The sequence below is a fragment of the Mya arenaria genome, chromosome 3 (assembly GCF_026914265.1).
Source record: "Mya arenaria isolate MELC-2E11 chromosome 3, ASM2691426v1".
Lineage (NCBI taxonomy): Eukaryota > Metazoa > Mollusca > Bivalvia > Myida > Myidae > Mya > Mya arenaria.
This window is the reverse complement of record NC_069124.1, coordinates 25,624,959-25,649,973: the sequence shown is the minus strand read 5'-3', so window position 1 is coordinate 25,649,973 and position 25,015 is coordinate 25,624,959. Positions and strand designations below refer to the sequence as shown.

General features: G+C 35.3%; 3 protein-coding genes across 5 annotated transcripts in view; 1 reads left to right on the top strand and 2 right to left on the bottom strand.

Moving 5' to 3' along the window:
- Positions 1–382: 382 nt before the first annotated feature.
- Positions 383–2,605, bottom strand: LOC128226955 (baculoviral IAP repeat-containing protein 7-A-like). The gene is made up of 2 exons (XM_052937085.1): positions 2,007–2,605; positions 383–887 (listed from the first exon to the last, which is right to left on the bottom strand). Exons 1-2 carry the CDS (start codon positions 2,593–2,595, stop codon positions 736–738), a joined length of 741 nt encoding a protein of 246 aa, XP_052793045.1. The 5' UTR covers positions 2,596–2,605; the 3' UTR covers positions 383–735.
- A 4,263-nt stretch (positions 2,606–6,868) lies between these two features.
- On the bottom strand, positions 6,869–10,688 carry LOC128226956 (uncharacterized). 3 transcript variants are annotated; one of them, XM_052937086.1, is made up of 3 exons: positions 10,604–10,688; positions 9,078–9,645; positions 6,869–8,381 (listed from the first exon to the last, which is right to left on the bottom strand). In XM_052937086.1, the coding sequence occupies exons 2-3, from the start codon at positions 9,628–9,630 to the stop codon at positions 8,230–8,232; spliced, it is 705 nt and encodes a 234-aa protein (XP_052793046.1). In that variant the 5' UTR covers positions 9,631–9,645; positions 10,604–10,688; the 3' UTR covers positions 6,869–8,229. The 3 variants fall into 3 exon arrangements, with proteins under 3 accessions (XP_052793046.1, XP_052793049.1, XP_052793047.1); XM_052937089.1 differs by lacking the exon at positions 10,604–10,688 and adding an exon at positions 10,415–10,540; XM_052937087.1 differs by lacking the exon at positions 10,604–10,688 and adding an exon at positions 10,384–10,469.
- A 2,752-nt stretch (positions 10,689–13,440) lies between these two features.
- The window catches only part of LOC128225884 (sushi, von Willebrand factor type A, EGF and pentraxin domain-containing protein 1-like), a 42,624-nt gene continuing 31,049 nt past the window's right edge, over positions 13,441–25,015 (top strand). Inside the window, exons 1-12 of the mRNA XM_052935783.1 lie at positions 13,441–13,562; positions 16,412–16,610; positions 17,470–17,573; positions 18,414–18,551; positions 20,781–20,957; positions 21,465–21,589; positions 22,295–22,379; positions 22,515–22,526; positions 23,100–23,267; positions 23,869–24,027; positions 24,215–24,382; positions 24,692–24,865. Of these exons, the coding sequence (XP_052791743.1) occupies positions 13,508–13,562; positions 16,412–16,610; positions 17,470–17,573; positions 18,414–18,551; positions 20,781–20,957; positions 21,465–21,589; positions 22,295–22,379; positions 22,515–22,526; positions 23,100–23,267; positions 23,869–24,027; positions 24,215–24,382; positions 24,692–24,865 (1,564 nt within the window). The 5' untranslated portion in view covers positions 13,441–13,507. The remainder of the gene's footprint in view (positions 13,563–16,411; positions 16,611–17,469; positions 17,574–18,413; positions 18,552–20,780; positions 20,958–21,464; positions 21,590–22,294; positions 22,380–22,514; positions 22,527–23,099; positions 23,268–23,868; positions 24,028–24,214; positions 24,383–24,691; positions 24,866–25,015) is intronic.

The window sequence follows — 25,015 nt, the reverse complement described above, 5'->3', positions numbered from 1 at the left end:
CTCCCCTGTCCATCGTATCTCACACCGTTACTCTTCTCCCTCTGCCTCTCTCTCCATATGATTCAATCTTCACTCCTCATCCTCCAATCATTCTCTCACTCTTTCATCTCCCCCTCCCCGCCACCCCTTACTCTCTCCTTTGTCTCTTTCAGTCCTATTACAACATATTTTCTCCCCTGCCTTTTATGTATTTAGTCCCATCCTTCGTCTCTGATTCCTATCATCTCTCCCCCTCCCTTTTCCCCACTTCTCATCCTCCTCCCCTCGCTCCTTCTTTCTCTTTCTCTTTCTCTTTCTCTCATGTGGGGACATGGTCGATAAGTTTCGAACACACTCGGTCTAGTTTCCACTATTATCTGGGTGCATAAATGAATAAGACATGTTGAGAACATATTTTTTTAAGATAACATGCATACAGTTAATTCGTACAGTTTGAATACATGAATATTTTAAGTGCAACAATCCCCTTTAAACGAAAAAAAAACCGCATCGCGCGATAATAGGCCTTCGGTCATACATTTGCCATTGCTGTTTATTGGGTGTTTCAGTCAAGTGGCATTTTAGTAAACCTTCGATTAAAACTGAAAGCTGGTCAAATATAAAAATACCGCACTTTTAGTACGCTTTTCAATTGAAGAAAAATTCTATTGATGGAAGAAAATACTACAGGATTAAAACACACTTTAAAGTGTATTTTCAATCAACTGGTTTTGTTTTTTCGTTCTTCAACAGCGCCTACGATAGATGGTCGACGCAGTGCTTTGTCGGGTAAATTCGCCGGTGCTCCTCCACCGGATCGTCAGTGCCTTTCCATGCATGGATGGTCTTACCACATTGGTAGCACGTGACCATGTCGATGAAGGTCACGTTCTTAACAACACGGATACCTGAAAACAACGAGAAAGTGTAACGACTACACTAGCGGTTCCGGAGGAAGGGGGTGGGGGAGGAGGCACAGGAGAAAAAAAGTAATAAACTACATCAATTTCGACTAGAAATTGTTTTATATTCTTCATGGAACCCCCAAACCCCCCTGATAACATTTTAAACTCCCCAAAAATCGGTTCTGAGGGAGGGCGCAATACAAAATGTTAATACGCTCTTAAGTTACGTCCCCTATAACGTTAATATCTGGGGACGCCCCTGGACTAATTCACATTAACGGGACACAATGATAGGTTAACACTATGATGCATAAAGAAAAAAAACACAATAAAAAATGAATAACAGAACTATTATGCTTTATTGTGCATAGTTAATTTTACTTAAATAATCGAAACAAAAATCATATGAATTGCGTATATATAACAAAATATTAGAGATATTATATTAGAGATATTTCGGCCTCTTTAACTGGGAATTTGTGGCCACGTAGCTATTATTTTATAAAGGCTGATATGTGCTTATCTGTACACAAATCATTAGCTTTTTTTGTTTGATCATTAATGTCAAATGAGTTGAATAAGAGTATTAGAGTATAATAAAACATAAATACAATACTTTTCATTTAAAGATGCACAAAACAAGATTTACCACAATTAATAATATTGTTTTAATATTCCAAAAAAAATGATGAATAAATGTCGAAAACACTGGTTCTTATGAAGGATACCGAGTTAAATTTAAAAGAGATGCACATAAAACATGGTAATTCTACCTTATGAGCCTATAGTAGACCACAGTAAATCTTTTAGCATTCACCAATCATATAATATTTTTGCGCTTTCTGCAATTAAATACACGGTTATAATCTTGTTATCAGTAATTAATATTTTCCATAAATGCATTATTTAGTAGGTAGATAATGGTCTATCAGTCAAAATTTATGTTTGTTATACATGTGTATGTATTGATTTTGAATAAGAGTGTCACTTTAAGCATAATTATTTCAATTGCAAACCTATATTGTGCCCATTTAACATGTAGGCTCTTTCAATGACAGATTTTATTTGTGAGAAGCGCTATGTTAATTGAGTTGATGAAATTTCAGTACGAAAAATATATACCTTCAAAGAAAAACCCGGCTTTGGCCATCTTCTTCGGACTTGGAAGACCACGCGGCCAGTCCTTCTCGAATGATTCAAAGCGCTTGTCGTAGCTGATGAACTCGGTGTACTTTGAGCTGGTGCGGCGGGTCTTCCTTTTGCCTGCGTTCTGATAGGTAGCGCAGCATGGCACAAGTTGCTCCATCTTTTGCTCGAAGCCAGGCGATCCAACCGGACTGTACTCCTGCCTGTGACCATCGCACTCAACATCCCCATCAGCGGTTATTGACGTTGCTTCAGCACAAGAAAAGTGCCACCCTATGTCGAAAGTGGAGCGTGGGACCTGCAGAATCGTCGGCGGGTAAACTATCGGAGCAGGACATTCTCTGTCGCCTCCTCCGGCAGATGTACGCACAGCGCGTCGTGGATCGCGCGTGACCTCCTGCGTGCTGTGTAATGACAGTCCGCCATAAGCAGGGCTTTCTTTGGAACGCGTGTCCGGTGTCTGGTGACCACCAATGTAGATTTGTCTTACACTGACGTCACTGTCAGTTTCATTCTCGCTTTCTTCGTTCATTTCTCGGAGGCAGCCTATAATGCCAAAAGACATGAAAAAAAACGATAATTTAATAATGTTACAGTAGTTAGTCGACTTAGAAAATGAACGTTTTATAATTGAAACCAAATATCAGCTCATGTTGGCATATAAGTATCTTTCATGTGTTTCCGGTCCGGCTCGAAAAATCCGACCCTCGGGCACGCTGCGTGGCCGGTAACTCGGCAAGCCTCGTTACCGGCTTACGCACGTGCCCTCGGGTCGGATTTTTCTATCCGGACCGGAAAAACATGATTGATATTTTTCTTGCATATCTAAATTTATCAATTTGTGGAAAAAATGACGTAGAAAACGAACTTTTGTACAATTACACCAAAAAGCTCGTGCGATGTTGTTTACTGACGTCATAATGTGCAATAATTTTAAATAACTAAAAATTTTCTACGATTATTTATTTTCAATTTTAATTGAAAGTCTTGCAAACATATATATTTGATTGCGCTTTCTTGTATATTTTTGGCGCCGCCCTGAAGTGCGCGCCTATTATGGAATGGGAATTTATTTTAGTAAGTGGTAGGAGCGGTTTTTAATTTGATTGACAGTTGGGTTTTATTGTTATTTTATTATGATTAAAACATGCAAATGGATGGCGATTGCATAGGTGTAAAAAAATGCTTTCTATGGTTAAATAGATTGTCTTCAATTAATATTCAAAACATTATTTCGGAAGAATGACAAATAAGTTTAATAACTGTTCCCGATTCGTTTATGTTTTCCGATTGGTTACCTGTATTCATGTGCCGGAAATGTAAAATGTGTGGACCGGTTATTATGTGAATGGGAATTATTATTTTGTTTTATTATGTTTACTGCATTGACAAACCATGAAGTAAGCAGTTTTCTTTTATTTAATCGATATCGGAATTAAATGTTCAAACTTTATTTGGTAATGTGTTGAAGGTGACATTAGTAATATTTCATTACGATTGGCCCCGAGTTGTTTTATTTTTAGAACACTGCACAGTGCGCACAAAACGATTGGTTGAGTAAGTCATGTGATAAAATGTTTTCGCGGGAACTTCATAAATCTTACACTTTCATTGATTCAGTTTAAATAATTATGGCCTTAAAGGGTTTTTGTTTTCATATAGATTTCCTGTTATTATATATATTGTTACTATTTATGTTTGCAACTTTCAGACGAAATGATAATGTTTATTAAAGTACTTCAAAAATTGTTAAATTGATATTTGATATCAGTCTTCATGATGAATTCCCCATATACATGTAATGAGAAAACTTATTCTTGCCTTTAAGTTGTCATTCCAGCATGGTGACGTACCCCCCCCCCCCCCATGATTAGAACAGCAGTGTACAAGAACAATAACTCTATTTCAGCGAATTGCAAAGTTATTCCCTTTGTACCTTTTCCTGTCCGGAGCATAACTAGAAAACTTCTGTTTAGAATTTCATTAAACATCATTCAATAGTAAAGCACAACGAGAGGAAATGCAGTGCACAATAACTAGCTGTTTTTCAGCTAACTACAGAATTCTTGCCCTTTACCGCGTTTTCTTGATCAGAGCATTTCTTTAAAACTACTTATGGTATTGCACTTGGTATATGGATAGGTGGCAATGACATAAAGTACAGTGCACAAGCACCCTAATTCTGGCATGTTCGTTAATGTACCACACCCCTAATGAAATCTTTAACTTGAAACTCTTCAATTTTTTGAGAATTTCATGGATGCGGTTCGATGCAGCATAATTATGCATGTTGGCCTTGACTATTTCTTGTTTTTTCTACATATAACAAATGCATAAACTATTAAACGGCGCCCTTTGATGTTTTGCATCAATGGTCTTTCTTGAACAATATATGAAATAAGAAGTGGCGCGTTGTTGCGCGTGACTCATCTTACATGGGGTATGTAAGATGGGTTTTTCCAGCACTGGTCACATGACCGGAAACACACGTCCGGTATGCAAGAAAAAGCCATCCTGCATACGGGACTTTTAGTGCATTTTTAGCTCGTCTGTTTTTCGAAGAAAAAAAGTCGAGTTATTGTGATAGCCTTGGCGTCGTCGGCGTCGTCTGCGTCTGCGTCTGCGTCTGCGTCGTCGTCGTCGTCCAAAAACTTTAACCTTACCTCATAACTCAAAAACCGTTCAACATTTTCACATTAAACTTGCTACACGTGTTCCTATTAACACTATGCATGTTTATAGCAGGTCATATAATTTTGCCTTTAATTAATATTGAGTTATCCCCCCTTTTCGACTTGGAATTTCATCAGACGAGCGTTGGCACCCACTCCGCGGTGCTCTTGTTAAATCATATTGGTGAATGTATTTAAATTACGATTAGGAGCCCACTAAAACGTGTAAACATTATGCTTTTAAAAGTATTGATTAACCTTGAGTCATGGTGTAAAAAACTATGAATATATGTACAAAAGGCGAGGTCGCCATGTCCCCATCAGAATTCCATAGTTTTGACTGCTAATTTAAAATGAATTATGAAATAAAATTTATATAAAATGAATAATTTCAGGCTGTTTCGTAAACTGATTTAAAACAAAATTCATACATCTTAAAGAAAGGGTGAAAGAAATTCATAGTTCTGACTACAGTTTCGCTTTCGATTTCCAATATAGAACATTGTAAAATTAAAAAAAAACACGTTTTTTTCTGTAATTAACGCCAGTAACGTAGAACTAATTTTTCCAAGTATATTTTTGTAAATGGCTAAAATTTGAACTGTCACCCTTAACGTTACTGAAGAACTTCATTTCTGTGTTCGGAGTTCAACATACATACATGCCATATCCCCCGGCGGGGGGGGGGGGGGGGGTCCCCCGCCGGAATTTCGATATTAATTTTAGATTTTACACCAGGCACCAATGACAAAGTGATAGCACAGTATGTAAGTGAAACTGGATGTAAAGAAACTACTCACCAAAGGGTGAAATGACAGTTTAAAAAAGGTTTTATAAATGTCAAAAGGAAACTTTTACAACAAGTGATCAATTAATTTGTTGTTATTATCAACGGCAAAGAAATACTACTATTTTGGAAAAGGAAGAAATTAATAATATCTATTCCATTCTCTTATTGTCTGAACGTCATCATAGCTGATAGTATTAAGCAGAATTTTTTAAAAGACTGGAGGGAAAATTCAATTGTCTCGCTGAAAACGGCATATTTTTCCAATGACATACTTTGTTCTGCAAGTGCATTACAGTATGACATTATAGTGTATCATAAGAATATTATAAATCATGACATAAAATAATTCTGTATAATGAAAAAGTTTTCATAGCAAAATATATGTGAATACATTTTTCCGTACTTGCGTCTTAAAATACTTTGAAATTTCGTCAACTTAGACCTGCTAAAAAAAAACCCTGAATGCTACCAAAATCCCCGTGAATTTTCAGCCTTTCTGAACAAATCTCCCTGAATGGTATGGCATGTATGATCATACACATCTATATTAGAAGGTTGTATCTGATTCGCGTGTTCTTAAATCGCAACTTATCATGATATAGAATGCAATTAGTGCTTGACATGGACGGGTCGAGGAGTTGAAGTAAGCGGGGCATTACTTAGGGGCACAACCCTTTGACTGTCGCACCTTCATCAGAACAGAAATAAAAGCATGTTTCAAAAGTTGGCAAGGGGGTGGGGGTATTCTCCCAAGAAAATTCTAAAAAAATCTGTTTCAAAATGGTGCATGGGGCGTTTTTTAAACTTTTTACTTCGATAATGGCATTAAAAGTAAACTTGGACGAAATAGGGGGGAAGGGGGGGGGGGCGCAAAGTGTGCCCCCCCCCCCCCGGAACCGCTAGTGCTTGGTACACTTAAATGTAAATATCTTGGAATAAGATCAGAGTAATGGTCCCTTTGACCTGTACATCGAATATGTACATATAGTGATAAAAGACATAATTGTCCATTTATCGACCCGATTGTCTTAGTTATATTGTCAAGTAAACGTACATGTATGCCTAAAATAATTTGACCCCCCCCCCCACCCCCACCCCATTTAAGAAGGGTGTGCAATTGTTGTTTAGCCCAAGATTTGCATCGGTTTTTTTACTCTGGTGGATTGTTTTAGTTAGTAAACGAGTTATGTTTCTGGTTATAAATGTAATGAGAAAGGTAAAATCCGAAGCAAACAGTCAAAAAGAATATTCAGGTCAAATTTAAGTACATAAATAATTAAATATTATGATGAAAGTGGGGACATTATCGATGTTTTTCGAGCATAATCAGTTTTGGTATCATTATGATGTGGGTGCACAAACGAATAAGATCAGTGAAGAAATTTTTTGTTTATAGATAGAATACAGTTTCAAACAGAACACATGTACATAGCAAGTTTATAGTTGTGTAAAAATACCATCTTAAAAAGTATAAATATGAAGATGCCTTTTTATTGGAAATAATGCCTTAAAAACTCTTTTTAGACAAGCTTTAATATTACGGATTCCTACTGATAAATCTGTGAAAATAGATATACGTTCTAAGTTTAAAGTTGTGCATAAATAGCATATTGAAAAGTAATTATATCAACCCTTGAAATAATATGTATTTTTTAATATAATATAATATATTTTTGTATGATGCCTAAAAACTAGAATTTGATATTTATAATCCTAACCACAATTATATGAATTTTGGATGCACCAGGTGACCCCATATATCTGTGGTAGCATTAAAAGGGTTATGTGTTCAAAAAGAAAAGCTAAACATTTACAGGAAATACTTTCACACGTTAGTGCTTTAAGTCCTTAAAATACGCCATTTGCGTCCGATTTTAGGTGAAATAAAGACATTCAAACTGTTATAACTTAATGTATGATGAACTTATGATCATTTATTTTAATTCTTAGTAATAAGCAAAAATATACCATTTAGATGATAACAAATTGGTAGGGGTCACCAGACATCAAAATTAGCATTAAAGGGACACTAGATGGTCCATAAAAGGGCCAAATACAGTAAGTCTAGAATTGTCAATACGAGCTAGTATTGAGCCGATAAAACATCAATTTACACGATTAAAGGAATCTTTTGTCGCTGTCTAGACTGAGTTTACCGGGTAAAAAATGTGCATTTCAAGGTTTCGCAGTTGATTATTACGTAAAGGCAAGATCAACTTTTTAACTGGTGACTAGTTCTTTTAAATGTATGCCATGGAGACAGCCCCCAATAATAACCTACTTTGTTTAAAAAAGAATGTATTGAATCCAAATTTACGCGCATTTATAAGGGTTTTCATGTGACTTAGTTTTTTTAATATTGATATACGAGTGGTTCGGTGCCATCATCAGTGGAGTTGAAGAAAGGAAAAGACAGAAAGAAAATGGACAGAGGATAAAGAGAAAAAACAATCACCCGACATGGAAACAAAACCATCAAGCGAAAATACACAAAAAACAAACAAACAAATATTCACTCAAACACCAAGTCTGCAACTTATTTAACTAGACTGTAAATGTAATCATTAGATGTAAACTTTGATAACATAAGCTGGTCAAATGTAAAAATACCGCACTTTAACTGTACTTTTCAATTTAAGAAAACTTCTATTGATGGAGAAAAATATTTTAGGATTAAAACGCTCTTTAAAGTGTATTTTCAGTCAACTGGTTTTGTTCACTCGTTCTTTAACAGCGCCTACAGTAGATGTTTGACGCAGGGCTTTGTCGGATAAATCCGACGGTGCTCCTCCACCGGATCGTCAGTGCCTGTCCAGGAATGGAGGGTCTTACCACATTGGTAGCACGTGACCATGTCGATGTAGGTCTCGTTTTCAACAACACGGGTACCTGAAAACATAGAGTAACGACTACACTAGCGGATCCGGGGGAAGGGGGAGGGGCGCAGGAGAAAAAGGAATATAATACACAATTTCGGTCTAGAAATTGTTAAAATGTTCTTCATCGGTTCTGAGGGAGGGGCGCAATACAAAATGTTACGCTCCTAAGTTACGCCCCCTATAACGTCAACTTTTGGGCCCGCCCCTGGACTAATACACATTAAAGGGGCACAATGATAGGTTAACAATAAGTTGCAAAAGCAGAACAGTAATAATTGAAATCTTATGTGTGTTTTTTTTTTGCTGTGTTAATTTTACTTAAATAATCAAAACAAAAATCAAAATGAATTGCGTATATATAACAAACTATTAGAGATATTTTGGCTTCTTTAACTGTGAAATATGTGGCCACGTAGCGATTATTTTATAAAGGCTGATATGTGTGTGTGTATCTCTTCACAAATCATATGATTTATTGTTTTGATCATTAAAGTCAAATGAGTTGAATAAGAATATACGAGTATAATAAAACAGAAGATACGAGTATAATAAAACATAAAAACAATACGTTTCTTTTAAGGATATTTCAAGTGCAAACCTATATTGTGCCCCTTTGACATGTAAGCTCTTTCAATGACAGATTTTATTTGTGAGAAGCGCAATGTTAATTAAGTTGATGAAATTTCAGTACGAAAAATGTATATACCTTCATAGAAAAACCCGGCTTTGGCCATCTTCTTCGGACTTGGAAGACCACGCGGCCAGCCATTGAATGATTCAAAGCGCTTGTCGTAGCTGATGTACTTGGGGTGCTTTGCGCTGCAACGGCGGGGCTTCCTTTTGCCTGCCTTCTTATAGGGCGAGCCGCTTGCCACAAATTGCTCCATCTTTGCAACACCAGGCGATCCAACCGGACTGTGCTCCTGCCTGTGACCATCGCACTCAACACCCCCATCAGCGGATATTGACTGTAGTGGCTCGGCACACGAATAGTGCGTCCCAGGGTCAAAAGTGGAGCGTGGGACCTGCAGAATCGGTGGCGGGTTAACTATCGGAGCAGGATATTCTCTGTCGCCTCCTCCGGCAGATGTACACACAGTGCGTCGTAGATCCAACGTGACCTCCTGCGTGCTGTGTAATGACGGTCCCCCATAAACAGGGCTTTCTTTGGAACGCGTGTCCGAGGTCTGGGGACCACCAATGTAGATTTGTCTTACACTGGCGTTACAGTCCGTTTCGTTCTCGCTTTCTTCGTCCATTTCTTGGAAGGCAGCCTGTAATCCAAAAACATGAAACAATGGCAGTTTAATAATGTAGTTAGTCGACTTAAAAAATGAGCCTTTTATAACTGAAACCAAATATCAGCTAATTTTGGCAAAAGCTCTCCTGCATACGGGACTTTTAGTGCATTTTTAAATTATATTGGTGGATGTATTTAAACTATGAGTAGGTCCACACTAAAACGTGTAAACATTATGCTTTTGAAAGTATTGATTAACCTTGAGTCATGGTGAAAAAAATATAAATATATGTACGAATGGCGAGGTCGTCATGTCCCCATCAGAATTCCATAGTTTTGACTGTTCGATTAAAATGAATTATGAAATGAAATTTATATAAAATGAATAATTTCAGGTTGTTTTGTTAAATTTTAAAAATGTTTCATGAATCTGAAAAAAAAAAATCAGGGTGAAAAGCATAGTTTCGCTTTCGATGTCCTATATACAACAATGTAAAATAAATTAAAAATCTGTAATTACGCCAGAAACGTAGAACTTATTTTTCAAAGTATATTTTTGTAAAAGGTTAAACTTTGAACTGTCACCCTTAACGTTACTGAAGAACTTCATTTCTGTGTTCATTTAAAACAATTTTGGTATCCCAGTAACCCGGTCATGATACGACAGAGTGTTTTTGTTACTAGAACTTCTTACAATAACATTTCAACAACCTTATGACATCTTAATCTAAAGAAATAAGGTAATTTCACAAAAATATTTCAGTATAAATACCTATTTATCCAGATATAAAATCAATGATTACCCTGTTATCGTATATGGTTCACTTCCTTGTTTTGATTGACAAAGGTATTTTAAAATCTATTTTTAATTCTTATATTTTGATATTTGAAATTAAATTCAATTTAGAAAAGAAAGAAAACAACATGTGTATCAATGATGTAGATATCTTATTTTTTTTAAAACCAATATTTTAAATATCAGAAAAATTTACCTGTGCTAATTAGTTGTACTCACTATAGGGAAACGGAAATAGAAAATGGTATCCACCCGATCTGTGTTATTTGCATGAACATGCATTCAAATCAATATTCTATTAATATATATGTATATATAATAAATATACATGCAAAACATTTATTTATTTATTTATTTATTTATTTATTTATTTATTTATTTATTTATTTATTTATTTATTTATTTATTTATTTATTTATTTATTTATTTATTTATTTATTTATTTATTTATTTATTTATTTATTTATCTATTTATTTATTTATCTATCTATTTATTTATTTTTTATTTATTTTTATTTATTTGTTTGTTTGTTTGTTTGTTTGTTTGTTTGTTTGTTTGTTTGTTTGTTTGTTCGTTCGTTCGTTCGTTCGTTCGTTCATTCATTCATTCATTCATTAATTCATTCGTTCGTTCATTCATTCATTCATTCATTTACATCTTTTATGAATAATTTATACCTATGAAATCATACGTTTAATAAAATGTCATTTAATGAAACTTTACATGACATGTATAATTTATACCTGGATTTTAGCTCAAGGTGCTGTAGATGTGCATTCTGCTTTAGAGTTGCTTTAGAGTGTTCTTTCATGTCGAGCAACTTTCGCATGGTTTTAAACTCATTGAACAGTCAGAGACTAACTATAAAGGTTCACGTGTAGTACGTACACGCGGTGACTCCGATGACGTTGACATTGGTCGTCGCGATAACGGTGGGTCGCAACGCCCGCCCAACTCGGGCCAGCAGCCCGATGATCAGGACTCACGAAGAGGGTACGGGAGGCAGAACACAGGCCGGGGACGCGATGATGGCAATGGCTCCCGTGGTCAAGGCGTGGTGGATACGGGGGACGCAACTAAGTGCCTTACTAGGTGTCCGCCGGGTTTTAGACAGTAAGTAAATGGAACATAAATGCTGGTTCTGATTTTTTATATCGACTTGTGTTTTTGACCGAAATTTACATATTTTAAGTAAAGCTGAGTCACATATTTTGGGGAGCAATATGGTACGGATTTAACCATGATAAGATTCGTTGAAATGCACGTCACCGCTCTGGTTTCCTTGTTAAAAATACTTATTTCAAGATTTTAATATCTCAGTATAAGAGGCTGATCATGTAGGTATTTTTGGTTAAAGCTGGTTTATTAGAGTAATGGTTTTACCGTATTATCATGTGTCTGTTACTGGCCGCCTGAAAATTCGTCTAAATATTTTGTTGTCAATTCCTTCTTATCCTTTCCTTATTTTGATCATTTGCTTGCCAATATTTATCAATTTCAAAAAATATATGTTGTATTTATTTGTGGAGATTTTAACAGTAGGTGTGGGTGACATTGAAGATTTTATTGCAGGGGTTGATATTTTACCAGAACGTTACGCTGTTGATTCTACAATTAATACTTATGGAGATCCATTAATTGAGTTTTCTATTAACCCTAATCTCTGCATCCTTAATGGTAGAAATCACACATCAAACGAATTTACTTCTGTTTCCGTAAAATGAAGGTCGGTAGTAGACTATTGTACGGTGGCATAGAGGTGACATTCGCAACACTGAATTTATATTTAGGTCACATGTTAGTAATGCACCAGTAAATTGTAACCACGCCCCCCCCCCCCCACCCCAGGTCCGGGGAATAGCGAGGACTTTGACTTTCGGTCCAGCCAACCCCGGCTAAAAGTGCTCTATATGTGGGACGTACAGATGGTAAAATCCCCGCCAAATGCCCCCACAGCCCAGGGACCCTAGGTAAGGTCCATTCCCCGCTATATTTAAAGCGAGGACAAAACCACCGCATTTACCCGGCACTGCGGGGCCTCCTGAAAGGTAAAAACACGGCCCGTTTCCCCGGTTATCCCCGGTATAATCACGGACCTGGGGGAGGGGGGGGGCGTGGTTACAATTGACTGGTGCATAAATTGTGGCCAAAACTTATTTTGCCAATCAAAACAGCCTTTTAACCTTTGTCGCTTTATGGTTATAACACAGTAAGCACCACTGATACTAAAACGCTATTTGAATATCATTGTTAGAAAAGGCGAATCGTCAATCCATTTTTTCAAAACAAGTCTGATATCGCCATGATATGCTGTCTTACATACTATCAACTAATATATTGTGAAGAATTTGTGCCAAAACCTGCAACACTATTCTTAATAATGAGATGTTATTTATGTATGTAATGCATTTATAATCAAGCTTTTAGTTTATTACTTCTTTATGTAAAGCTACAAATGAACGCTAATCATGAGTTCATCGCCGGTCTGGCCGCGGTAGAAATAGGTATTTTACCCTCTTTTCTTAATTATGCACGATAGTGCGCGTTAATTTTCAGTATTCTAATTCCTCTTTTTAATATATTTTTATTTCAAGATTAGCATTCGTTTCTTGTCTCTTATTGTGTAAATATATATTTTGTTAGCACAATAAAGATACATCATCCGTTTGCTGTGATATTAGTGTGTTGTAACTATAGTCTTTCTACCTCTTACTTTGAGTGGCATTACGTTTTATTTTTATGTTAATATCATGAAATGTTTATATATCATTTATTGCTGAGAATTTTATAAACTATAAAACCATTGAACATCTATACATTTTTGTAAATGTTGTAAAAACTCATGTTAGTTAAACCCATACTAAGTAATTAATTAAGACAATATAGGTATTGTTTGCATTCAAAACTTGAGTCATCTATAATCGATTGATATCTGTTCATTGGAAAGGGAGTTTTCTTTATGAAAAATCTTTTGTTTTTAAAGACAATAGTCCAACGGGTAACTTACACCAAAACGTATCAAATGTCAAAATAATTTTCATTAAAACTTCAGGAAAACAACTTGTTTAAGGAATCTCTTAAGTGTAATTTGGAATTAAAATGAATTTATTATATAGTTTCGTCTTAATTATAAGCTTCATCAAATTAGTTCACGGTAATTATTATTATTATTATTATTATTATTATTATTATTATTATTATTATTATTATTATTATAAATATTATTATTTTAATTATCATTACTATTATTATTATTACTATTATTATTATTATTATTATTATTATTATTATTATTATTATTATTATTATTATTTATTATTATTATTATTATTATTATTATTATTATTATTATTATTATTATTATTATTATTATTTATATTATCCAATTCGACAAAACATAATTTCGAACAGAAATATATACTATTATATAAAATTCGAATTCATCAGTATATCAACTATAAACACTTTGTCATTGTTGAGATTGATCAAAATAACAAACCATAACAAAGGATCAGTTAAAGCTGCACTCTCACAGATTGAACGTTTTGACAACTTTCTTATTTTTTTGTCTTAGAACGAGGCAATTTTTGCGAAAATCCATGGAAACCAGTTATATAAGACTGCTGACAAAAAAATGGTGCGCATTTAAGTTAAAAAAAAATGAAGTTGTATGCGGGTTTTTTAACCGTTTACTTTGCAGATATTTACGCAAAAAATACTCTTTCCAAGACCAAACAAGACCAAACAAATAATAAAAAAATTGTACAAATGTTATAACTGTGAGAATAAGGGTCTTTCAAAGTACAAAATTCGTTTAAAACAAGGGCGGTATTCAATACTTGTCTTAATTGGATCTTTGAACGATGTAACTAATCGGATTACTCGATATAAATAACGAACTTATACAATGATGAATGACAATAAGATTGACTTAGTTACATACTGAATACCACCCAAGGTTATTTGTTACAAATACAGCAATGTTAACGTCTACTCCTCTGATAATCAAAGCGCTGATAGCGCTGCATGAACAGGGTTTTATACGGGTTTTCACCATTATGATTCACGATCATGTGTGTATTGATAAATGATATATACATTATTTACATAAAATATTGATTCTCACCCGGGAGGAACGATAAATAGATCATATGCAACGGCTGGTGAATTATTGAACCAGCATAGAACCAAATTCCACGAAGCCTTTCTCCCCGTAAATGTGTGGGATTTAATAATAGAACATGAAAATATAAAAAAGGGTGAATGCTTATGCTATTCCCAACCAAGAAAATGAAATATATACTAATCAAACTTTACTCATTAGCAAGAGGTTGCCTATGTTGCCTTGTTATTCACAAAACAACTTCGAAAGTACAACAGATTCAAGAGAAATAATTTCTTAATTCAAATGATCAAAATAAAAATAATTGAATTCAAACAACTGTAAATGAAACATCTAAAAAATTGATTTAATCCGTGATATTTTCTCATATTTACACCAAACCAGCAAAAAATATAACGCAATTCATTTCAATGAAAGGCCATTTTCACAAAAAATACACAAACATCCGTCTATACGTAGACTATAAAAAGTATATAAAATAAGTTTAACAAAATAAGTCTTGAAAAATCTTTAAATTCAAAACTTTTTTTTTCCTTCTTTGTCTAAATGGTCAGCAACTCTCTTCTATTTCTATATCGTCAGCTAACTCGTCAGCAAGATTATAAGTATCTTCCATGGCCGAGAGTGTAAGATAGGTCCATTCCGACCCGAGCGTAGGGTGTTTTGCGGAAACGAGGTTTACCGAGTTTCCGCAAAACACCCTGCGCGAGGGTCGGGATGAACCTATCTTACACGAGCGGCTATGGTAGATGCTTTTTCTCCCACCTCAGTTAAACAAAATTAAGTAAAAATGTATTTTGTGCTGGAACTCTTTTGTGCTAAGTGAAAATAATTGCGTATGGATATGCGATAATTCGTGGTTGTCAAGGATATGCGCACAGTGATTCAGATTATGTTAATAGTCAAATCGGTCTTTAAATAGGAGAGTAAAACATTATTTCTTGAAAGGTGCGTGAAAACTGTTTTATGATGACATTTGAAGCGAGAAATAATTAATTAGCGTTCTAAATATTGCCACAAGACAAGGTTTCCATGATGCTACAGACGACAGTCTTCAACAAGGGAGGTAATTACAATGTGGCGACCATTAAAAAGGAGTTCCATACTGGCATTTTATCTCGGTAAACCTCGTTTCCGCAAAACACCCTACGCTCGGGTCGGAATGAAACTATCTTACTTACATTTTATATAGTCCGCACTCTCTCAAGCTATAGTTTTGGTGGTAAAGAGGCAGACGACACTTGTTACTATCAATAGGCATTTTATGTTGTGAGTGTCGAGTTTGTGGCTACACTGAACAGGGCTGAAACAACCCTGTTCAAAAACAGTATTTGTGATGGAATCCATTATGTACTAGAATGTAGCAAGTTTACAGAATATAGAATAAGATTTATTGAGAAAAAAATATAGCAATATCCTATTGTTTTGAAATTTAAAGAAATTATGAAAATCGACCCCAAAGATAATACAAAATTCATGAAACTATGTAAATTCCTCAAATGTATTGTAAATATATTTAGTAAAATAATGGAACACTTTGTTCTTCTCAATAAGTAAATGTTTATTTGTTTGAACATATATAATAACTTTCAATAATTTAAAACGTATGAATAATTAGAAAGTCTGAATAAATATCTGTATTATTATGTCCAATATGTTTGTAATACCTCATTATGTTGTATTGATTCTTTTACGCTCATTTTGTGACATGAGTAATGTTGAATAACCTTGGAAACTTGTAATAGCAAATATAACACCGAAATATAAAAAAAATATATGCTTTTCTAAGTCTAAGACTCAAGCTGAACACGTAAGTGTATATGGGACCAGTTTAAACATAATGATATTCTATATTTTACCATGAGTTGTCTACATCGTAGGGGCGTGTACGTGGCCGTACGGACTGACAAACACGGAGTGGTATGACGGGGTCGAGGACACCATAATGTTCGATACGAGTACCACAATGACCGGGTTCTGGTTCACCGTAAAAAAAAGTGATGGTACGAATCAAGAGTACACGCAGTGGGAGTGTCTGAGTACTGATAACCTTGAGACGAAAGGATACCTTATTGTCAGGTTGATTTTTTTTTTACATTTTACTCAAATATTTATGCATGCCATTCGTCTACATGTATAAATTAAAGCTGATCTCGAGAAAATGCTAAATTTCACTTCAATTATTACTATTAAAACATAACAATTTCTGTACAATATTTTGGTTTAAAAATTCCACTGATAGTTATTAATATAAGCCATTTAAATCGTGTGTTTTTCCGCATCATTCTACTAAGTTATCGAATGCGCACTTTATGCCTCCATTACAGCGCCGTACCATAAATCAGTGATTTTTTTCCACTGCGTTAATTACGGTTACGAGTTTCATTGGTGTTATTTGCTCATCTCGTCACGGCATACGTATCTCGTTTAAACGACTAAGTATCTCGTTTAATTGACTTACATATCTCGTTAAAACGAATAAATAACTTGTTAAAAACAGCTACGGAATCTCGTTAATCTCGCAATTCTGGTTGGTAAATTATGTCGTTTAAACGAGATAGGTTAGTCGTTATAACGCGTTTGTAAGTCTCTTTAACGAATTACAATGAGTCGTTAAAACGAGATACATAAATCGATTAAACGAGATAATATCTCGTTTAAAGTTTTTTAAGTGCATACAGGTGCTCTTTTTTCAAGTTCTTTTCAGAGATTAACTTCTAGTGGATTTTTATAGCCGCGTCGTCCATGTAAACACGTCTGCAAGGATGAAACATTCGACTGTCTGTGATCAGATTTTATCAGACCAGTGACCATTTTAACATGTAATTTTAAAAGAAGATTTATAAATTTCGTATTTGAACATTGGGTTTTGTAGTCTACAGACGAATGTACGTTTAGAAATGACTAACTTAAATAAAATACCATTTTTTATTTTCAGGTCCAAAGAAACGTTTCGAAGGTTAAACTCAGATTTTAGGGGCTACATGTGCTTACATCTCACTAGAATAACAGACTCTTCATACAGATACTACGTCTACACAAGTATGCAATATTGTTTATATTTTGGGGCGAAATCAGAAGACGAAAAATTCTCCGAATTAAATAGATATGTAATTAGCTATCGAATCGTAATGACAGCTTTTCAATACACATTTAAAATATTTTTGTGACAATTTTAAAGAATATACCTTAGATTTTCTACTTCTTTATTATTTTCCTTTAAATATACAGTAAAAACTATAAAACTAGCGCATGGGCGAGTTAACTTTCGCGCCAAAATACCACGTTACTACACAAAGGGCGGAACTAGTTGGCAAAATAAGCGCGAACTCTAATACAGTGTGTGTATACCACGTCATATATACTACGTCGGAAGGCAACATTTTGCTTAAAAAGAAGACTTAACACAAAGATAACTTTTCTTTTACTACACCATTTTAAATGAAACAAAGGACAGTCTACGTCGTTTAAAGAACTCCACCCTTGTTTCATTACCGGACATCGATTAGGTGATTAGTTTCATCGAACACTTCGACAAACCTGTTTCCAAAATAATGTTTTGACAGTGCTCCGTCAGACGGCCGTATTGTAAAAAGGTTTGTCGAAGTGTTTTAAGAAACTAAACTCTCAATCAAACTCTGGTAAAAGACCGAATGCCGGGCTCTGTAAGCGGCGTAGACTGCGCTATGTTTCATTTAAAATGATGAAGAGATGGTAAAGTAATCTTTGTTCAAAGCCTTCATTGAAAGCAAAATTTTGACTTTCGACGTAGCATTTATGACGCAATTTATCACGTGGTATACACACACTGTAACATATAGAAAAAAAAAGTTGATATAAATTAATTCATGCATAATACATGTATAATATCATTTGAATTAGAATTGGACTCCAACACGTTCACTGAGCCAAAACGAATACAAGGAAGCCCCACTGATCCCACCACAAACCTCGTGTGTCTAGAAGACTATCTCGACGACAGACCAGCAGATTCTGAATATGGGTTGTGGATTTCAACAGGCAAGTTTTTTTTACACGTAGTTTAGAATTAATGATGAAATTTGCTAAATGTTCTTTTCTTTTTGAAAATAAGCATTGATTAACATTAATTTCGTAAAGCAAATTGAATAAATATGATTCTTTGTTATTTGATAAACGTGCTTTTCTGAATCTGAGCCTAGCCTCGGACTTGAGACTGTTCGTAATCATTGCAACTGATGAAATGTGTCTTATCTGTCAGACAAACTGTCCATTCTACAGACTGGTGCTGATGTTTACATGACGCAATACACACTGCAGTCAATTGTATAAAACGTTGATAACTTGTCAACAGGTTAACACTTGGCTGGTAAACTCATTAAAACGATTTTTTATTGGATAAGTATTGACCAATCAATAAACATTTTGGATAAGCTCGACCAAACCGAACACTTTACCAATTGCATACATTGTTGATGTTTTTTTTTTCTTTCTTTCTTTCTTTCTTTCTTTCTTTCTTTCTTTCTTTCTTTCTTTCTTTCTTTCTCTTTCTTTCTTTCTTTCTTTCTTTCTTTTCTTTTTTTCTTTCTTTCTTTCTTTCTTTCTTTCTTTCTTTCTTTCTTTCTTTCTTTCTTTCTTTCTTTCTTTCTTTTCTTTCTTTCTTTATTTATTTATCTATTTATTCGGAAGGCAATATTTTGCCTCGAATTAAGACTTTAAACAAAGATAAATTTCCTATTTCCGCACCATTTTAAATAAAACAAAGCGCAGTCTTCGCCGCTTACGGAGCCCTGCCTTCGGTCTTTCACCAGAGTTTGATTGGGAGTTTAATTTCTTTAAACACTTCGACAAACCTTTTCACAATACGGCCGTCTGACTGAGCACTGTCAAAACATGATTTTGGAAACAGGTTTGTCGAAGTGTTTGATGAAACTAATGACTTTATCAAATGTCGGTAATAAAACAAATGCGGGGCTCTTTAACACTGCCCTGCTCATTTAAAATGGTGTTGTAAAAGAAAAGTTATCTTTGATTTAAGTCTTTATTTTAAGCAATATATTGCCTTCCGATGTAGCATATATGACCTATTTATTACGTGGTATACTGTACTAGCAGGTTGCGATACATCTTGTTGTTTAATTAATACGTTGCAACAACAGGGTGAGAAATGCACCGTTAATTCGTCCTCAGTTAGGCCTAAAAAATATGTCTGTTTCGGGTAACCCGACCCTACCTATAAAAATGCGCCGACCCTAACTATTTTTTTCCGTTTCTGAGCAAAAAAAATATTCGTTAGCGAATAGAGAGTTACGAAGGGAGGATAAATGCAGATTTTATTCAGAATTATTGTTTATATGATAAAACAAAGTCAGGCAATGACAGTAATGTAGGAAAGACTGCCATGTGCAAGAAAACACTCTGAACTTACGACAGATTTTGGAAAAAAAAATCCCTACCAACCCTACCTAGAAACAATTATTTTTTGGGGGCCTTACTGATATATCTAGCAACAGCGTTATCAAGACACAAAACGTATAACGACACAACATCTAAAAGTAAACTTCTATAACTTAAAGGCCTAGTTTAAGGAATGTTTGGAATGACAATCCCCTATTGTGCTGGGCATCTTCTGCTGATTGCACTGATGTCACAGTAGGGGCCAATTTCCTGTTTATTTGTTTATTGGCTCTGGGCCATTTAGGGTCCATTTCTACAATAAAACCTCAAAAACTGCACAGTAGGCTACTCAGATCGGAGATCTGAAAAGACAATTATTAGGCAATAAGGCTAAGATCAAAACACAGAGTTTGTGTACAATACACTTTTTTTCTTCTTTATTTATGTTATTTTTTATTTATTTATTTAAAAAAAAAAAAAAAAAAAAAAAAAAAATATTAATATATTTTTATTTTTTTAGGGGGGGGGGGGCTTTATAGAAGGATTTAACTGGGCCTTTAAATACTTCTATAATGAGGTGCAGAATTTGTTTGTAGGAACCATTTATATCTGATCAGATACATTATTGGGCCAATTGTTCAGAACTTTGTTAACAATATGATAAACGATATCGTCGTTAACTTTTAAACCTGAATTATTTGATGATGTGTTCACATATGAAAATATAAACAAGTTCAACTCAAATAAGAGTCTCAAATATGTTTAACTTCCCGAGCAGTTGACAACGATCACGTTCAAGACGTTCAACAACGTTCTGAACAATTGGCACATTATTAGATTCTAAATATTTTGTTGCCATACATTTATTTTCAGCCAATCCAGTCGGTAGTAAAGTAGACTGCCCGTACGTGACGCTTGGAGATTATTCCTTCTCCCATTCGACAGTGGGCACGGGTGTCCCGGTCTCGTGCACGGGTAAAGCGCTTGACATGTGTACGGACACATCTCAAATGACGTTTGACACGTGCAAATCCGATGTTGCAAACTCTGGTAAATATTGCTTGTTTGTATTGAGTACACGTTCACTCACATAAACTAACATGGTGCATGAATTTCACTATGATATGCCTTATTTTTAGATGAAAATAAGCAACAGGCTAGAAGCACTTTATTTTATCTAGAATACAATTAATGATTGGCAAAACATGTCAAAACAGTCAATTTATTTAAGATGGTGGGTGAAAGACGGTTTTGAGACAGGCCCGCTGAGACCGCCAAGTGGGAAATCGACTTGGCCGGGGTTTTCTTCGAAATTGTTCTGATGCCTTAAAAATTACCGACAACAGGATTTTCGTTTATTAAATTGCTCCGGGAGAAAGGGGTTATACAACAAAACCTGTTCGTCCAAATGCCTCGGTTTGCCCACGGCGCCTGCCGGGGAAACATTTATAGGTGATTGATGCATAATAATTAGTTGAAAGTTTTAGCAACCTATATTATTATATCAATTCCTCTATTCACGACTGCTAATCATACTCCCGAACACATTATTTCCAGTCTCCCCCACGGTTTGGTGCGTGGACAATGTACCAGTCGGAGACGCCTATTACGTCACCGTATACAACGGCATCGACGCGGACGCCGACATCGATGAGTCCACGGTGTATAGGTTCTCATGTTTGGTAAACCAATTATTCTCGAGTAATACAACAAAATAATCCTTTGTTCCAAAATGTTCGATCTTTAGGAACATATGTGGTTTTTAAAAAACAAACAAACACGTGTACTGGTACAGTTAAACATTCAGGGTGTCGATAAGCACTACTCAAAATTTTGAATAAAAACGCAAAGTTATGTTTATTTGTGAAATCTTCCTCAAAGTTTATTGCAAAAATCAGAAAAAAGGACAAGGTCCATTGTTGTCATAAAAAGGATTAAAGTAGATTTATGTACCAAGGAAATCTTATGTTTTCGGCTTAGCTGTATAAGATAGATATAGATTTTAGACCAATCAAATGATGTATATAAAGCACAACAAATACAACGTTTTGGTTGGTTTATATTTTAAGCGGATGGGTACCACAAGGGGAAATATTTTAATACCTTTTAGAGGCACCTCGGCGGGTTCGTGGTCTAGTGGTACCACACTTGACTGTCAACACATAGGTCGCAGATTCCAGAAATTATTTTTTCAATTTTAATCAAATCAGACGCCTCGTAACTATACTTTAATATTCTGAAAGGACCGTGTATTTACATGTCCAAACATTGTTTTCTGTCACTCAGTAACATTCCGATGGGTTGTTTTGAGTTTATATTTCTGTTTTCTTTTCTTCTTTTTTTTTTAAATTTCAATACTGATATTACTCTCGTATGTGTGTTTATAGGCAATATCAGCGGACGGCACGAGTGCTTCAGTGGCACCAAGACGCTGTGGGGAGACAGCGACTGCAACACTGGCCCTGACTCAAGGTAGTGCACTTGATGAATCCGACAATGGTTAAAATAAGTTATTTGTGCTTTAAAACCATTATCAAGCGCTATTTCAATTGAAAATATATTATGTCAATGCTTTGAAGTTTAATTCCATTTTATTTTATTTTACAGAAGAATCCTGCAGTAAGTAAAAATAGTTCATAATTACTTAATATAATATTAATATGTCCTTGTTATAATGACATCTGAAGGAAATACATTAAACATATTTTTATGTCAGACCAAGCATGTACAAGTTCATAGAACTGTAAGACAACAAAAATACTGTATTTAAATGATCCAAATATATAAAAGATGCTCTAAAACATAGAACTTCCATTACACATAGTGATTAGTTTATATCAGCTCATCCTCATATTTTATCATTTGCATGTTATATTTTTTTCACGTATGACAATTATTCATATCTACATATAGACATTGCTTGTATTGAATCTGTATTTAGTGACATGTTGATTTCACGTTATATACATGTATTTATATTCTATGACTATGTACCTTGTTGGTATACGTCGAATAAAATTATGTTATGTTCTGTTCTGTATTTAATATAATTAGCATTTCATCTAAAAAGAGACCATCACACTTTCTAACCTCTAACGTCAGTTAACTGAACGATTTTTTTCTCTTCTGAACAGTGCATGTGTTAATGAGCTTAAATTGCCGCTAAAACGTTCTGTCATTTCAAAATAACAGTCACCTGCCCCGCGGTGACGGCCCCTTCCGGTGGAACGGTGACGATCAGTACAGACGGTGCAGTGACCACGGCCAGTTACACGTGCACGGATCAGTACTCGCTGGCCGGGCCTCAAACTCGGGTCTGTCAGACTAACCATACTTGGACAGATGAGGACCCAACTTGCAGTAGGTTGATGTATATACACGTGCACCTGCATGAACGTACCACACACGTGCTAGCATATGCTTGTCCTTATCGAACGTCCAACAAAATAGCCCGTGAAAAGCACCATAAACAAAGAGCAAGACAATATGTACACAGATAGTTGCAACACAATGTTAATTGCATTCTATTGACTCACAGGGTGGTATTAAATACACAACTTTAGTTAATTTATGGTCATGCTTTATTGACTTCATTCACACTGTTGGTCAGTTATTAACAACAAGTTACCCGATTAGCTACATTGTTTTTGGATGCAGTTAAGACCAATATTGATTACCAGTCCTAACCTTTAGTGCTTTCGGTACTTTGATTATATTTATTGAAACTGTGTCCGACAATTTTAACACAAAACAAATCAGTTGAAATTTCTAAGTGAATACTGAAGTATGAAAAGTTGCTCACTTTTGGGATGTATACTGTAACTGATTTCCAAAAACTCGCGAAAGTTAGAACTCTCATTTTAGGCGATTTATCGTAGACACTGTACACTGCATGGTGATTTCTTCAGTAAAGTCATTATTGTTTTTTTTTTGTTTTTTTATACTGTGCCTTTCTTCGCAGCCTGTATACTGCCGTCTTCCATCGCCAATGGTACGATGTCGGTATCTACCGACGGGACAACTTTAACATACAGTTGTGACGTCGGATTTGTTCTCGTGGGCGCTCAGACGAGGGAATGCCAGGCAGACAATAGTTGGTCCGGATCTGAACCGACTTGCAGTGAGTTTGTTTTTGTGTTAATCAAATCCCTCCTCCATTCTATTACCATTTAACTTTGTCAGTTTTCTAAGAAATAGGCGAATAATTGTCTCATTCGTGTCATTGTCGTCGGCGTTAAAATGCATTGACCAAAACTTTTTTTCTACCCCTTCAAATTAGAACCATTCAAAATGTTATTGCCTTTCAGACCCGTGTGACGAGCTGACGGCAACGTCTGGTCTGAACGTTCATTTAACGTCGACTGGAGTGACGTCAACCGTCACGTTTACATGTGATCCGTATTACACGATGGATGGCCAATACGCCGCTACTTGTCAGACGTCAGGCAGTTGGGATGTCAGTGAACCTATATGTGGTAATTTTTTAATAGATTCATTTAACGTCAAAAGAGATGTCCAACGTTAATTTTATCTGTGACCCCCACCATAGGTTGATAGGAAGGATTCCACCACTTGTCATACGCCAGTCAGCCTAGGTGTCGGATGCTTTCCAGCTAATTTGTTTGTAATAAAAATGATAACGAATATGATCGCTCATTCGAGTAAGTGATTTTCAATTTTTTTTATCGACGTTACTTTTTACTTTATAATAATATATAGCGTTATGCCAATTTTATAGCACATTGGATAAGACAATCGCAAAAAGCGTTTCTTTCTGCTTTCAGTTAGTTGTTCCTCTCTACCTGCTATATCTGTCAGCACGGGAAATTTGACCGTCGCTACTGACGGCCTTACAACAACAGCAACGTACTCCTGTCCCGACGGCTACGTCGTTACCGGCGAGTCCACGTTGACATGTGGGACCGACAGCAACTGGAGCGCAGAAACTTCTGACTGTGGTTAGTCTACATGTACTTGTATTGCAAGCTATATGAAAGCTCATTTTAATCGTATCTATATACTTCACATACACGTTATGAGTTTATAGAAATATGTGTAGAAAACCGCCTACAATGAATAACATGCAGACCCTTCCCATTACATATTGC